A 15920-nucleotide genomic window follows, 5' to 3' on the forward strand; every position below is an offset into this window, starting at 1 on the left:
AGTGCTTGGCTTATATTGAGTATTCAGTAAATGTTGATGATGGTGAACATTACTGTCATTATCCAGAGACAGAAAACTATGCTTGATATTTAAAGCTTAACTACCTTATTGATGATTACTAGAGAAAAAAAAAATTTAAGTTGAATTCTTTCAAATGGCTCTCATGAAAGATGTTTATTGTTAAGCCCAATATTATGTCTCGCTAGCCTAGCTTTATAAAATAAGAGAGCTTTACTCTCAAAGTAAATGCCACGGGGAGAAAATGAGGAGGCAACTATTGTAGATTAAAAAACACAGAGACTTAACAACAGAACGCAGTGTTAACTTGACTGACTCCAGATCCCAGAAACAAAAATCTACACAAGACATTTTGGAAACAATTGGGGAATTCAAATATGGGCTGGGCATGGATGGTATTATAGAATTATTAGTTTTATTAGGTATTATAATGGTGTTGTGGCTATAAAGAAGGCTGTCTCTATTCGTAGTGCACGTCGAAATATTTAAGGGTAAAGTATGGTGATATCTGCAACTTATTTTCAAACAGTTCAGCACAAAAGTTATATATTTAAATACAGAGAATAAGCAAATGTGATACAATGCTAACAACTGGTGAATCTCAGTTAAAAGTTTAAAAGTGTTTATTGTACCATACTTCCAATTTTCTGATGAGGTAAAAATTTTTAAATAAAAAGTTGGGAATAAAAAACAGCAAAACAGTTTTCCTGAAGAAAATACTACACATTTCTTTAAACATTGTACTGTAATAAGATACAATTATACATTATTATTAATTATTTACATTTTATAAAAAGCATACCTACTCAACATAGTTACTCAACCTAAAGTCAATTACCTCAAGTATAGCATTTAACTTTCAGTGCTGATGCATGAATCTCTTTATCTTAAATATAAATCAAAACAGTTTAACATCAGCTTTCAATTAGAGACAAGGAGATGCCAGCCATTAGGATCATGAGTTAAAATTTTCAATAATTTCTTCTTTGCTTTTCTTCTTTGTCTAGAATAGTCTGTTTTAAGCTCAAAACAGCATCTTGAAATCCAGGATTTAAGTCTAATGCTTTCTTGAAATCTTCCAAAGCATCATCAAAGTATCCTGTATAAGAACCCACAGTGGGGTGGGGGGGGATGAAAAAAGAGGAAAAAAAGCTGAGTATTTCTATATATTATTCATAGGAAAGTTTGGATACACATACTCCTGCTTTTATATTTACAAGCTTTCAACCACTCTTACTAAAGGAATTTTTTCCTCTTGATAATGATATACGGATGTGTGTACCACAGTAACTTTGCACACCCTTATAGAACAATATACTTAAAATTAGTTATGGGCTACCTACGGGGATTTAACCGGTAAATACCTTAAATCGACACAAACTTTCAATAAAATATTCCCTATTTAATGTAATAACAGTAAAATTAAGAAATAGGAAATGAATATTATTTTTAACCCTTTAAATGAGAAACAATCCTCATAGTCCCCGTAGTCCCAAAATCTAAAATCCCTTTCCTATATATCGTCTCAAGTGGTGTTCCCTGGTGGCTCAGCTGGTAAAGAATCCACCTGCAATGCAGGAGACACCGGTTTGATCCCTGGGTTGGGAAGATCCCCTGGAGAAGGGCATGGCAACCCATTCCGGTATTCTTGCCTGGAGAATCCCATGGACAGAGGAGCCTGGCGGGCTGCAGACCATGGGGTCCCAAAGAATCGGACACAAAGAGTCGGGACACGACTGAGCAACTAAGCACAAACACAGCATGAGTGCCTTCAAAGGTTGTAACTCAGAAAAGCTGCACAGTGGATCAGGAGCATTACCCTCATTTCACAGCTGGGAACGCACAGGGACAAAGTAATGGGATGGCTCTCACTCCCGTGCCCGGCTGCAATTCCCACCCCAGTGCCCTGCTGCGGTCTCTAATACCCACTGAAAGCCTAAAATAAATTCAGGTACACTTCCTTTGTTCCTGGCTCTAAAACTAAATTTCACCTAAGTTTCACCCTGGATGATTACTCCATCCGTTTTACAACATTTGACAGATCTGAATTCACAAAATACTGTCAAAGACAAAAGGGGGAAGAAAGAACTTCTTACCCAGCCTATACAATATCAAGCCTCTGTTGTAATATGGAACTTCAAAACTGGGTTGGACTTCTATAGCAGATGTGTAGTCGTCCATGGCTTCGTAAAAATCAACCCTGAAGTACTTGATTTGCCCCCTGTTGTTAAATGCAGTAGCCAAATCCTCAGGGCTGCATTTGCTTTAAACAAAAAGTTCACATTAAAAACACAGTGTTACCCCTCGTTTCCACTTTCACTCTCTTTTGGGTATTGTCAAACTTCATAGCCTGTAACATGCAGTGTCGACACTGCAAAACCAAGCGGAAGAAACAGGGTAAGGAAATAAAGCCATGGCGTCAGTTTCTGTTTAATCCTGCTGTCTACTTTTGCAGGGTTGTTTAGCACTACAATGTCAATCTAAAAAGTGCGTTCATTTTACTGTGTGGTCAAAGCCCCTGTTCATTGTCACCGTGTTTTGCTGAATGTAATATTAAAATGATTGTTTAAAGCACATGCCAGTGGGGCAAAGAAGACAATTCAGAATTGAAATGAGCAAGGGGAGAAAGCCAGCCCAAAGTCCAAGTTCACTATGGCCATGTCATAAAATGAATCATCAGTTTTATCCTCAAGTTTTTTAAGGATCTTCAAACAGTGAGATTTGAAATCATTTTCCACCAGTAAAGAAAGAAAAGTCAGCCCTGAGTGAAAATCCAAGACACTGATCCCCAGGTGTGCTGTCTGAGGATGACCTGCCCTCCCTCCAGCCTCAGCCAACATTCTCCGGAGGCCAAACCGGCTTCCTGCTAGAAAGACATCACAGCTCAGGTCCACACTGGGACTCCAGTGTGCAGAACTGGCTCTGCATCTGAGGGTTCCGGAGGCTGCCCAAGGAGCTGTGAGCAAGCAGCCTTTCCTGTGAGGGGTTAGACATCCAGGCAGCTCTGACCAACCACCAGCTCAACAGGACACATCCCGACACGGCCCCACATACTACTTGTAAAAGGGCAACCATCTACACAGAGAACTTCAATGGGCTCTGCAGAAAGATTCTGTTTTCCTTTCTTTTTTGCAAAGGGGACTCTCAAGTTTGAACCAAACAGGGAAGATGCAGGCTAAACTCATCTGTCAGTCTTCATTTAAGCTCCACAGAGCAAAATCTAGTTCTCAGAAAATATTTGTGACTGCAGTTAGTATTACAAAAAGTTACTTCTCTAAACATCCTAATCCTTGAGATCTCAGGCACTGTAACTGCTGCTGCCAGGAGGGGTACTCACAGCCTAGGGGGTCTCCTTCAAGTTGAAGTTTCCTACCAGTAGAGAGGAACCACTGCAATTTAGAAAACGCCTGTTTCTGTGAACTAGGACTGAGAGACTGGGTACACAGACACTTCAGGACGCCACAAGCACCACTGTGAAATCCTAGAGAACAAGGGGGACACTCCAATCACTGATCTCTGTTATGACACTAGCTGAACTGCTGCCCAGTAAAGAGTTTTAAGTAAAATGCAGCCTCAGGACTCAGTAAGGTTTTAATCATTAAATTTCTAAGCTTCAAAACTTTGTGATAGATGTCTTATTATCAGAGGATCATCAGATATTTAATTTAGAATTAGACCTCATTATAACAAATTCTAAAAGCCTATTCTCCATATGAAAATTGTTTCATATTTGAAAGACATGGGCTAACAGTTAAAGCCAAATTTTTTTAACATTGAGATTTTTGTAATGATAGTGTTTATTTTAATGGAATATAACCAAGTTACCTAATCCAAATGTAGTTTTTGCTTTTTTTTTTTTTGCACTTGCTAACTTTAGCAAAGAAAAAATATTTAGAAATAAAGTTGATGGCTAAGGTTGCACTTTTGGATATTAAAAGAAAATGTTATAAACCATTCAGAGTGGCAGGCATGCAAAGATTGCGAATACTGTTTCAAAATGATTCAGTGACTCATTATTTAAAAATAAACGAACTCTAAAAGATATATTTAAAGAAGAAAGTTGAAAATGATAGAATTCTGTTTAACCAGGAGCTCCTAGAAGAATTTAAAAACTATAAGAAAATGTGAAGGTTCATGCAGGCATGCTGAGCAATCTTCTACTAAACCATTGCAGATTTTCTTTCTTATGCTGGTAAGGGGCATAAATTAAATTTGCCACACAATAAATCTGTGCTCTCAGGCTGAGATGCACCAGGGAGAAGCTGTAACAATACTAGATGGCATCAATATGCTTATTGCTGATAAATCCTTTAACTTACTGCTGCTGCTGCTAAGTCGCTTCAGTCATGTCTGACTCTGTGTGACCCCGTAGACGGCAGCCACCAGGCTCCCCTGTCCCTGGGATTCTCCAGGCAAGAACACTGGAGTGGGTTGCCATTTCCTTCTCCAATGCATGAAAGTAAAAAGTGAAAGTGAAGTCGCTCGGTCGTGTCCAACCCCTAGCAACCCCATGGACTGCAGCCTAAAAAAGAAGCAGACTCATAGAGAACAAACTAGTGGTTACCGGTGGACAGACAGAAGGGGGAAGGGCAAAACAAGGAGAGGGGACTACGAGGTACAAAACATTGGGTATAAAATATGCTACAAATGTATACTGTACAACACAGGAATATAGACCATATTTTATAATAGCTATAAATGAAGTATAACCTTAAAAAATTGTAAATCACTATACTGTACACCTGTATCATATTATACTGGAGAAGGAACTGGCAACCCACTCCAGTATTCTTGCCTGGAGAATCCAATGGACAGAGGACCTGGCGGCCTCCGGTCCACAGGGTTGCAAAGTGTCAGACATGACTAAAGCAACTTAGCACAGTCCAGCTAACATATTATATAGCAGCAACTACAATGAAAATTTAAAAATAAAAAAGTGTTTTAACCTACTAGATAAGTCTATTCTTCCAGCTTGAAACAAGAACAGAAAACTAAATTTTCTGTTTAATAATTTTGGGGGGAAGGTGTGGTATCATATTACTGCTTGTTCAAAACTATTAACTATTATTCTGGTGTATTATTGAAATGAGAAAGCCACTTAATTTTTCTGATTTAATTCCATGTGAGTTTAACAAACAGGAGAAGATTCTTGAGCCTCATACACAAAACACAAGCTGGCATCTGGTCAAAAAAAAAATCAAATCCCTGAAAGGAGGAGGGTGACAGAGCAGACAACTCAAACTGTCAAGAAAAACACTGCTCATTATCCCCTTTCTGTTCTTTTTTTCTCATCCTGGACCACTAACAACAAGAACCATTAACAAGAACAACAAAGGCAAATCTTGGAGTACAACAAACGCTTCGCATTCAGGCGTAAATATAAGATGCTTTGCCAGAGCAGGTGAGGTTGAGACAGGCTGAGAGCTGGGACTTAGGACCATTTGCTGCAGTGTTTGCACCTGGACAAATGTCTTCTCCAGCATCAAAATACAAAAACTATAAGGAACTGAAAATAATTGAGTGCATTTGCAGCTGGAGCCAGTTATGGATAAGAAGATACAAACCAAATAAAATCCCAACTGCCACTTCTGAAGTGCTGGAAGCAAAGACAGGGTGCCAGGAGCAGAAACAGGGTACTTCACATGTCCCCTACATTCAAAACCTTGGTCCAAAGAGGTGGGCAAACCACCTAAGCCACCCCACCAGCCTTCAAGACCCCTGGACACAATCCCAACTTCACCCCTTGCTCCAAGCAAGCAAGGGAAACTTAGTTTTTTTGCTCTGCTCTGCTGCAGCAGAGACCTCAATAAAGCTTGCCTGAATTCCGTGTCTGGCTTATCAATTTCTCTTGTTTAGGGAAGGCCAGGAACCCTGGTCAGGATCAAGGTTGCTAATATCACAAAAAGAAAGATATTACATGCTCTCTGACAGAAGTACACAACACCTATAACAATATTCTCACCATAATTGTGGATCTGAATTCGATCAAACCTCAAGATTTAACTACCAACTCACAAGCGATGCATAAGACAGAGGACTATATTAAATGACATGGGGTGGGGGGTAAATCCAGAAGATCCAAAATATGGGAAAGTCTCAGGACATAGGACTGGATATCCTTTGGTGAGGATATCCTTCTCACCAAATAAACTGCAAGGGGAGAAAATGAAGGGGAGCCTTAAAGGCTTAGAAACTTGACGTGCATCCTGACTTGAACCAACCGCGAAAACACCAACCAGCCAAACAACTTTTATTGATCAAACAGGAAAATTCCAAATAATGACACTGGATTAATGACGTTAAGAATAATGATACTGTGGTTGCGTCTTTTTAAATCCTTTAACGGCTAGAAATGTATTCTGAGACATCCCTGGGTGAATAACCTGATCCCCTGGGTGAAGTGACAATGCTTAAGCCCAGGGATGGTCACCTGGAGGTTCATTATACTATTTCCACATATTTAAATTTCTTTTCACACGTGAAAACCCAGAGCACCTGCTGTGATGTCGTGCGGTTTGAGTCGCGACGCTGTGCGCTCACGTGGCACCCGCGCGGCAACTCGCCCTCACCAGGTCTTGTTAAAGTGACAGGTGGGAAAAGCCCTATCCGCTCTAAGACTCCGGGTCAGCTAACATAGAGTCGGGACACCGTTCTCGGAGTCCCGGAGCAACGTGCGGAGGCCTGAGCTCCAGGCACGCTCCCTCACCGCCTTTCTGTAAAGAACAAACGTCCGGCCGCTGGACGGGTGAGTGCCAGAGGCCGAGTAAAGCGGGGCCCTTGCCGTCCACCTTCCGGAGACCCCGCTGTCCCCACTTCTCGCGATACTTACCTCCCGCGTGCTGCTCCCTCCGAAGCTGCACAGGCGCACTGGCGAATGTAAGCGGAGTACAGCGCCTCGGCCTCTGCGTATTCACCTTTCTTGAAATGAGCCTGGGCTAGTGCTAGGGCTGCGGGACTTTCCTGGCCTTGCTGCCCGTCCATGGCGGTTGGGGGCCTAGCTTTCCTTGTGGAACTGGGGGTTGATTTCTGAGCGATTAGAGACGACAACCCACAGCACTTCCGCACCTTGGAATTTAACTCGGCAAAAATCCTTGGCCAGAGCAGCCGAAGAATTTTGTGTCTTCCGAGGACCCGTCGTCTCGCGAGATCGGTGACGCTCCTGGCGGAACGCTCCGGTATTTCAGGAAAGCTTAAGCAGACGCAGCCTTGGCAAGTGCGCTTCTGCTATAGCTGCTGGTCCCGCTTGCCTGATCTCCAGAAAAGCAGTAGCTTGGTAGTCCCAAACTGGTTTCTAAGGCTGTGGTCAGGTGGTGCAAGGAGCTTGCCCTTCGTTACAGCGAATGGGGGTGGGGATGGGGGTGGGGGGGATACATACACACACTGTACATGTATATTTCCAGAATATACAGAGAATTTCTAAACTTCAGTTTTTCCAGAGTGGGTGTACTACTTTGCATTTCCACCAGCTATGCATTGGCCTTTAAGTTACTCCGTATCATCACCAACATTTGTCAGTTTCGATCCTAGCTATTATAGTGGGTGTGTAGAGATACCTCCGTTTTCTTCTAAATTTTACTAACTAAATTGTGAGTAGAATAACCAAATAAATGAGTAGATAAAGTAGTAACTGTTTTAATATCTTTTTCTTTTAGAAAAAATCTTAAAAACGAGATTATGATGAAAATTTACGTAAGTTTCACCCCCGTTTTTTCTTCTAAATTCAATTAAAATGTAAATTAATGCCTTTTTTAAAAAAAAAGTTAAGACTATTTTTACTTTCTCATGTATACTCTTTATGTACTTTTGAAGTTTTCTACCATGAACATGTAAAACTAATACTCAAAAACTATTAAGTGCTCTTTTTTTTTTTTTTAATGAACTGAGAAAATGGTAAGAATAAACAGTAGGGGGCAACATAATATTGCTATTTTCATTTTAGAAGCACAGTAGTAATACTTTGGAGCTATAACATCAAATTAGGAACTCTTAATTTTTCATTAAAAGTCTGGTAACAATTTTCCCCCCATTTCTAAATGTGGACTCTAGATGACCTCTTAAGGAGTTATTCGCTGCAACCTCCAGTCACCAGACATTTGCCTAAGTTGTTTTCCTCTGGGTAGCAAAGGTGATAATCTGTACCTTTTATTGTACCTCCCGTCTCTTTCTCCCTTTATCCACTCTGGAGCCCAATGCCCATCATCCCAACCCCCACCAAAATACTTAAATCAAAAGAAGACAAATTATCATGTTATCATAAATTACAGATAAAACAGGATAAGTACAATTTTACCTCAGCATTTATTTTTATATTTTTCACTGAATGCCACATAAAATCTAAGATCTCAGCTTTTAGAATACAAAAAGATAATTGCAGATTATATGTTAGCAGAAACATATGTATATATATAATTAGCATTTGTGCATGATAGCAGGACAATAATGCTGTGTTACTTATTTGTATAGCTTTGTCAGTCAGGTCCTACCTTGCTACTTTGAAACTTAACGTAATGTTCAGGCCAAATTTTGTAATAAAAAGAAGCATTACTTAAAGGGAGTCAGTTCGTGTTTATTACAGAAAGAGAACATTCATCATAATGCCTCATTCTGTCTATACAAATTCCCTCCACATATTTGTTATATATGGCAATTTTGCTTCTCTTTGCCCCTTTCATCAGAAGAGAGTTATCTGGAAATTTCCTTCATGTTAAATATTTAAAACCAATTGAGTCAATTTGTACTGGGAGTCTTTTTCTAGCACCATTTTCAAGCAGGACAAAGATCTATCTGTCCCCAAAACATTATGACAGATCACTAAAACATTCACAGATATAAATCCCAAGTAGTCATAAGCTCTTAAAACAGATATGTCAGTATATATATATATAAATATGAAGCATGTGGGTATATGTATGTGTGTGCTGCTGCTGCTAAGTCGCTTCAGTCGTGTCCGACTCTATGTGACCCCATAGACAGCAGCCCACCAGGCCCCGCCGTCCCTGGGATTCTCCATGCAAGAACACTGGAGTGGGTTGCCATTTCCTTCTCCAGTGCGTGAAAGTGAAAAGTGAAAGTGAAGTTGCTCAGTCGTGTCCGACTCTTAGCGACCCCATGGACTACAGCCACTAGGCTCTTCCGTCCATGGGATTTTCCAGGCAAGAGTACTGGAGTGGGGTGCCATTGCCTTCTCCAATGTATGTGTGTAAGTATATATAAAAACACATACATTTACATATGTGATAATTACGTGTACAAGGTAGGAGAGGTTGTTTTTAAAGGTTTTGGTTTCTGTGTTAAACAGACCAAGAGGTAGTGACAATAACTCAGAATCTGTCTGAAATAACTAGTTGGAAGAAAAATTTTAGGGCTTAGGTAGCAAGGAATTAGTGGTAAATGAGAAGGCTCCAAAAGAAACGTTAGGAAAAGTCTGAGGAATCAATAGCTGATTTGGAATTGAAGCAAATGGGAATGTAATCAACAAGTCACAGGAAGGACTGGAGAACGACAATCTAACTTAAGAGTTCTCAGCCGATTTCTGGGATGAAAAAGGGAAAAAAGAGAGATTCAGGCAGTAGGACCAAGGACCAAAAATCACAACTCTGAACATGCAGTTCTGAAGGAATCCTTAAACCTACATCTCTGAAAATTTCTCTCTCATTGATGAAGTATAGTTTCATTCCTGAAAATGGAAAATCTTGTGGGAAGATGTAGTTACCTTTAACAGGAGATATATCCTTTAGGGCTGATGTCTTTGTTAGGATGCTGTTTTCTTTTTTTTAACCTAGGGAAGATTTGCTTTTTTAAAAAATTTTATTCTATATTATAGTTTGTTAACAATGTTGTGTTAGTTTCAGGTGTACAGCAAAGTGATCCGGTTATACATATTACATTTATTCTTTTTTTTTTTAATTCTTTTCTCCATTTAGGGCTTCCCTTGTGGCTCAGCTGGTAAAGAATCCACCTGCAATGCAGGAGACCTGGGTTTGATCCCTGGGTTGGGAAGATCCCCTGGAGAAGGGAAAGGCTACCCACTCCAGTATTCTGGCCTGGAGAATTCCATGGACTGTATAGACCATGGGGTCACAAAGAGTTGGACCCAACTGAGTGACTTTCACTTTCACTTTTCCCCATTTAGATATTACAGAATATTAAGCAGAGTTTCCTGTGCTATACATAGGTCCTTGTTGGTTATCTGTTTTAAATATAGCAGTGTGTAGGTATCAATCTCAAACTTCCAATCTATCTCTCACCTCTCCCACCCTTCCCCCGGATAACCATAAGTTTGTTCTCTAAGTCTGTGAGTCTGTTTTATAAGTAAGTTCATTTGTATCATTTTTCTAGATTCTACATATAACAATATCATACGATATTTGTCTTTCTAGGATGTTATTTTCTGATTTGGGGGAATACTATATTTTGTCATAGAAGAAAACAAATGAGATTGATGAAACACACTATGTTAAAATTAGATAAGTTAGAAACTTATAAGATATGTTATACAAAGTAAATACAGCATATTTGTGTGACTCTACCTAATATTGGGCTTCCCAGGTGGCTCAGATGACAAAGAATCTGCCTGCAATGCGGGAGACAGGGGTTCGATCCCTGAGTTGGGAAGATCCCCTGGAGGAGGACATGGCAACCCACTCCAGTATTCTTGCCTGGAGAATCCCCACGGACAGAAGAGTTTGGCGGGTTACAGCCCATGGGGTTTCAAAGAGTCAGACACGACTGAGTGACTAAGCACAGCACAGCATACTTGGTATTGATGAGGCGCTAAGATCCAAAAGGTAACCAAGGCACTAAGTATTCATGGCTCACTGGGTATGCATGAGGCTTAGAACATGCTCAGTATGTGTGAGGTCTCGATTCAGTTACCCACCGATGACACTTGTCCTCTACCCAGGAAACACAACTGAATCCATGACTGCTCAGCAGTCCCAGTGGCACCTACAGCTGGGACCAGGGAAACCTGCCTCCTCCTCAGAGCAAGTGTGCCTCACTGGCCTCAGGCACATTCTACTTGACAGAGTTCCCCAATCTCAACTGCGGTCCTCTTCCTGGCCACACCACTGGGGGAAGCTGGTGAGGAAGAGATAGAGTGAGGACATAGAACAGTACATAATTCAGGAGTCGGGAACTGGAATCCGTGTACCTGACTGGCATCCTTCACTAACAGTGTTAATCTCTCCCATCACTTTCTCCTTGTTCCTCACTGTGTATGTTAAGTTGATTCAGTAAACCATGTGACTTAAGCATCATTTTTTGGTGTGTAATCCTTTGTGTTCCGTGAATGGCTTGCCTGGTACTGTATTTGGAGGCTACCATTATATCAAGGTAACTTCCCACAAGGCACATGAACACAGAGACTTAGAAGACCTGGTCTTCTCGTTTTAACTAGGCACAGCAACCCACTATCTACATGAACTCATTTAAGCTCCAAACCTCTTCTCATAGCTCACTATTCTCTATCTGCTGCATGCCTAACTTGTCTCTAAAGGACCAAAAACATAACACATTTGGATTAACTAACTTCAGTACTGAAGCTGCTATAACAATGTTGTATATTTCTCTTTATTGCCTCTACTAAATGTCAAAGTTCAGCAAATAATCTTGATAAAATAGTGCTAAAGTCTGGTTTGCAGCCACAGAATAAAAAGATGTAAGTTCATGGGAAATAGAGAACATTATTAGCTATCTTTAACAGGTAAGAAATTATGCATGACTGATAACAGTTTTTCTTTTTAAAATTAATGACAGTAAATCAAAACAGGTACTTATTGAGAATCACTTCCCAAACCCAAGACTTGTTTAGATAAAAGGTCCAGCTTAGTGACAATGTTTCAGCTAAAACTATAACTACAAACTGGATGTTTTCTATAAATTTACATCATTATAAATAGAGACAAGTGTTCTGCACAATATTATGAAGAGTACATGCCAATTGCCATCTCTTAGATGAAACTAAGAAAGTGGGTAAAAAGGAAAAGATATAAAAAATAAGCTATTAGGGTTTCCCTGCTGGTCCAGTGGTTAAGACTTTGTCCTGAAATGCAGGGGACACCAGTTCAATCCCTGGTCCAGGAAGATCCCGCATGCTGTGGAGCAACTAAGCCTGTGTACTGAGCCTGCATTCTGGAGGCCATGAGCCACAACTACTGAGCCCACATGCAGCAACTACTGAAGCCTACAAGCCCCAGTGCCTGCGCTCTGCCAACGAAAGAAGCCGCTGCTGTGAGAAGCCTGAATACCACAGCTAGAGAGTAGCCCCCACTTTCCGCAACTAGAGAAAGCTTGGATGCAGCAACGATGACCCAGTGCAGCTATGAAAATAAAAAATAAATTTTTAAAAAGCTATTAGAAACAATTCAAATTGTAAAAACAAAAGCAAAAAGTCTTTAAATGCCTCTTTATCACTTCTGAAAGTAAAACAGAGAACACTTTCAATGCTTATTTATTTAAACATGACTAGAAATAGAGCTCATTTCAGTGTTACAATTGTTTAATCTCCCTCTGGGCTTGCCAGGTGGTGCTGGTGATAAGGAATCCACCTGCCAGTGCAGGAGACAGGGGTTCGATCCCTGGGTTGGGAAGATCCCTTGGAAGAGGGCATGGCAACCCACTTCCAGTATTCTTGCCTAGAGAATCCCATGGACAGAGGAGCCTGGCGGGCTACAGTCCATGGGGTCACAAAGAGTCAGGCACAACTGAGTGACTGAGCACACACACACACCATCTCCTACTACAGGTCATGTCAATTCCCTAAATTCAACTCTGCTCCATTCTCACGCTTCCCCATCCCTCTCCATCAAAAATGTTTAATGAATTAGTAACCTTGACACTGTGAGAAAATTTTTTTTATTTGGAATATTTCCATAGTATAATAACCAGCCACAAAAATAGATAGGCAGATAATATAGTCAATTTCTAAATATATGAAAATCAGCATCATTATTTCAGTTATATTTTTACACAAAATTATATATATACATAACATGTCTATGTGTATATATTATTGGGTTTTGTTTTTTTTCTTCCGTTCCTGATCTCTGTCTTGAACAGAGGTCAGCTTCAGTCCTTCCAACTTCCAGAGCATAGCCTTATAAGACTACTGCTCTTCCAGACCCATGTCTCACTGCCTATACCATTAGTGATCCGAGAGTAGACATCTGTGGTGCACCCTGCCCTTCCTCTTGGACCCTGGGACTGTTGCAGGGATGGGCACTGATCCCAGCCTGGCCATTGAGCAATTTTTTTCCCCTTCATTTCAAACTTGAATTAAGAGTGGGAGTCCCTTCCTATGGTGGAGATAGTAAGATGCTGTATTTCCTGATACATGAAGAAAGCCAGTCTGGTGTTTTCACATCTCACAGCTTAATTTTTATCTTACCGTTTATGAAAATCCAAAAGAATGGCCTAACAGAGTTGCCCCACCACATGCAGATGACCTTCTCTTTACTCATTCTGTCTCAATCATGGATTTCTCAACAGCTGACCCAAAGTTCAGAAGACAGTGAGGCGTAACCAGTTTCTGTCATATATATATATATACATATTTGTATAAAAATACAACTCTGAAATGATGCTGCTTTTTTTACATAAACTATATGGAATCAACCTTATTATATAAACTCTCCCGGTATATGCAGTTTGTCAGTTCTTCATCCCACTGCACTATGGCATAAGGGACAGAAGTTGTAGTTATTTATTTCCTGAGCCAGGACACAATGCTTACACACACTGCACATCCAGAATTGATATTCAGTAATTGGGCTTCCTGTGGCCACACACGTCGGCAGTTTCCCTTCACCTCTGTAAAAATAAGAGGAGAAAGAATTACACTTTAAAATGTCTAATCACTTAAGACCTTATTTATTATACTAAAAAAACCCTGAACAATGTAAAACATTTCAAGGCAAATTTCAAATAAAAACTTTTCTTGCAATGAGAAATCATTAATATACTATTAAGACTAAAGAAAATAGGCTTTGAGTACAATGTTAAGGTGGCTTGTTGTTTAGTCGCTCAGTGGTGTCAGAATCTTTGTGACCCCATGATCTGTAGTCCACCAGGTTCCTCTGTTTGTGGGATTTTCCAAGCAAGAATACTGGAACGGGCTGCCATTTCTTTTCTCCAGGGTATCTTCCCAACCCAGGAATTGAACCATTTCCTGCACTGCAGGTGGATTCTTTACTGCTGAGCCACCAGGGATTTAAGGTATGACACTTTAAAATTTAGTGATTTCATCATTATACTACACTATTTAGATATTTAGATATAAAAATCTATATAAAAATGACATCTACTAATTACAATTGGCCCTACCCTTCAAGAAGGCCGTCCAATTCGGATTTTCTGTTATCTTTCGGAGTATGTTTGGTGAAGATTTCTAGAGCAAGATCTTCATATTGCTGCTTCTGTTCCGAACTGAGGGTCTCTAAAGATTCGAGTTTAATAAAAGCTTTTGAACAAGTACCAAAAGCTCTACTGGCACACGCACAGAGTGCTAACAGAGAGTAGATCTCAACTGCAGGGATGATGTCTTCATAGTCTCTCAGGTGAAGAGCTAGGAAAGAGAAGGCAATTTGGATTGTGTAAAGCAATCACACCATCGTGAACATGCATGGGGAAGAATGTTAGGCTGGCTCAGTTTAACCCACATGAATGTTAGCAAAGTTAACGAAAACAATGGTAGGTGATCAGAGAACTAGTAGGGGAAGTAGACCACATGACCACCACGTTCTGTAACACGAGCCAACAGCTCAGGGCCTATAAAAATTACCACCACCAAATGACGCACATGGCTGCACCACTTAGAAATATACGAAAAATTATTGGTGTCAAAATACACTGCAGATATAAATATAAATATATATATTATAATTGTATAATTTTATATGTTTTATATTTATAAAACATATAAAACATTTATATGTTCCATATACATATGTTAGAAATTTCTGTGGATTCTCAAAACAATATCATGTTTCTTTTTGTTTAAAAAAAAAAAGTGAAGTATGAAATCATATGTTTTCTCTTTGTGTTTCTTTGAACAAATTATCGCTTCTCAGTCTGTCTTACTGAAAAAATAGAACTTTGAGAAAAAAGGAAGTGAAACTGAGTCTCTAAGTTATCAGCTCAGATAATTTATTTTGATTACCATATCCTATCTTCACAGGCTACAGGGCATGGCCAAAAAAGAAAAAAGTGTTATTGAAGTTAATATAAGAGTAACTTGAAGGAGTTTGCCCTTCATCTTCAATTTATGACTTCTTAGACATGTTGCATATATGAGTTAATACACCCACCTGTCTTCAGTGCAGTGTCAACATAGCCCTCGTAGAGCTGTCTTTGTGCTAGTATGAAAAAGTGGTAAGCCTCAGCCCCTCTCCAAGCATTATCAGTGAAACGACTACTTGTCGACAGAACTTCTTCTTCCAGCAAACCAGCCAAAGCAGAAGTGGCCTACAAATAAAGCAGACCCGCATCTGCTGTCAGCACAAATCTAACAACAGTCCTTCCAATAGAGATGATTTCTGAAACTGTTATACGTTAAAATATCTAGGGAAGGGGACTTCCCTAGTGTTTCAGGGGAAAAGAGTCCGTGCCCCCAATGCAGGGGGCCCAGGTTTGATTCCAAATGGCAACCCACTCCAGTGTTCTTGCCTGGAGAATCCCATGGACGGAGAAGCCTGGTAGGCTGAAGTCCATGGGGTCGCACAGAGTCGGACACGACTGAAGCGACTTAGCAGCAGCAGAGGAACTAAGATCTCACATACCACAACTAAGTCCACGAATCCTAACTACTGAACCTGTGCACTACACCACAATGAAGACCCAGCACAGCCAAAATAAATAATAATAAATGAATAAATTAGCATATTTCATCATTACAGAACTGTCAC

The 15920-nt window shown here is 40.1% G+C and overlaps 2 protein-coding genes and 1 long non-coding RNA gene across 14 annotated transcripts in view; 1 reads left to right on the forward strand and 2 right to left on the reverse strand.

The window, feature by feature from the left end:
• Positions 1-623: 623 nt before the first annotated feature.
• On the reverse strand, positions 624-6999 carry TTC32 (tetratricopeptide repeat domain 32). Its single transcript, XM_086325644.1, has 3 exons — positions 6848-6999; positions 2115-2281; positions 624-1117 (listed from the first exon to the last, which is right to left on the reverse strand). Exons 1-3 carry the CDS (start codon positions 6997-6999, stop codon positions 990-992), a joined length of 447 nt encoding a protein of 148 aa, XP_086181770.1. The 3' UTR covers positions 624-989.
• Positions 6560-12372, forward strand: LOC147362778 (uncharacterized). 8 transcript variants are annotated; one of them, XR_015136433.1, is made up of 4 exons: positions 6560-6763; positions 7671-7707; positions 10567-10805; positions 10922-11276. It is a non-coding gene; the product is annotated as an uncharacterized LOC147362778 (long non-coding RNA). The 8 variants fall into 8 exon arrangements; XR_015136430.1 differs by lacking the exon at positions 6560-6763 and adding an exon at positions 6880-7231; XR_015136425.1 differs by lacking the exon at positions 6560-6763 and adding an exon at positions 6883-7291.
• Positions 12373-12854: 482 nt separating this feature from the next.
• The window catches only part of WDR35 (WD repeat domain 35), a 54039-nt gene continuing 50973 nt past the window's right edge, over positions 12855-15920 (reverse strand). For all 5 annotated transcript variants that reach the window (XR_015136423.1, XM_086325641.1, XM_086325640.1 and 2 more), the window contains 3 exons: positions 15324-15480; positions 14341-14581; positions 12855-13827 (listed from right to left, as the gene is read on the reverse strand). Coding sequence is in view for 4 of the 5 variants with exons in the window: in XM_086325641.1 (XP_086181767.1) it covers positions 13677-13827; positions 14341-14581; positions 15324-15480 (549 nt within the window). In the remaining variant the exon portion in view is untranslated. The remainder of the gene's footprint in view (positions 13828-14340; positions 14582-15323; positions 15481-15920) is intronic.

This window comes from Bos grunniens, chromosome 11 (genome assembly GCF_055505025.1).
Source record: "Bos grunniens cultivar Pamir isolate PY7600 chromosome 11, Bosgru_T2T1.0, whole genome shotgun sequence".
Lineage (NCBI taxonomy): Eukaryota > Metazoa > Chordata > Mammalia > Artiodactyla > Bovidae > Bos > Bos grunniens.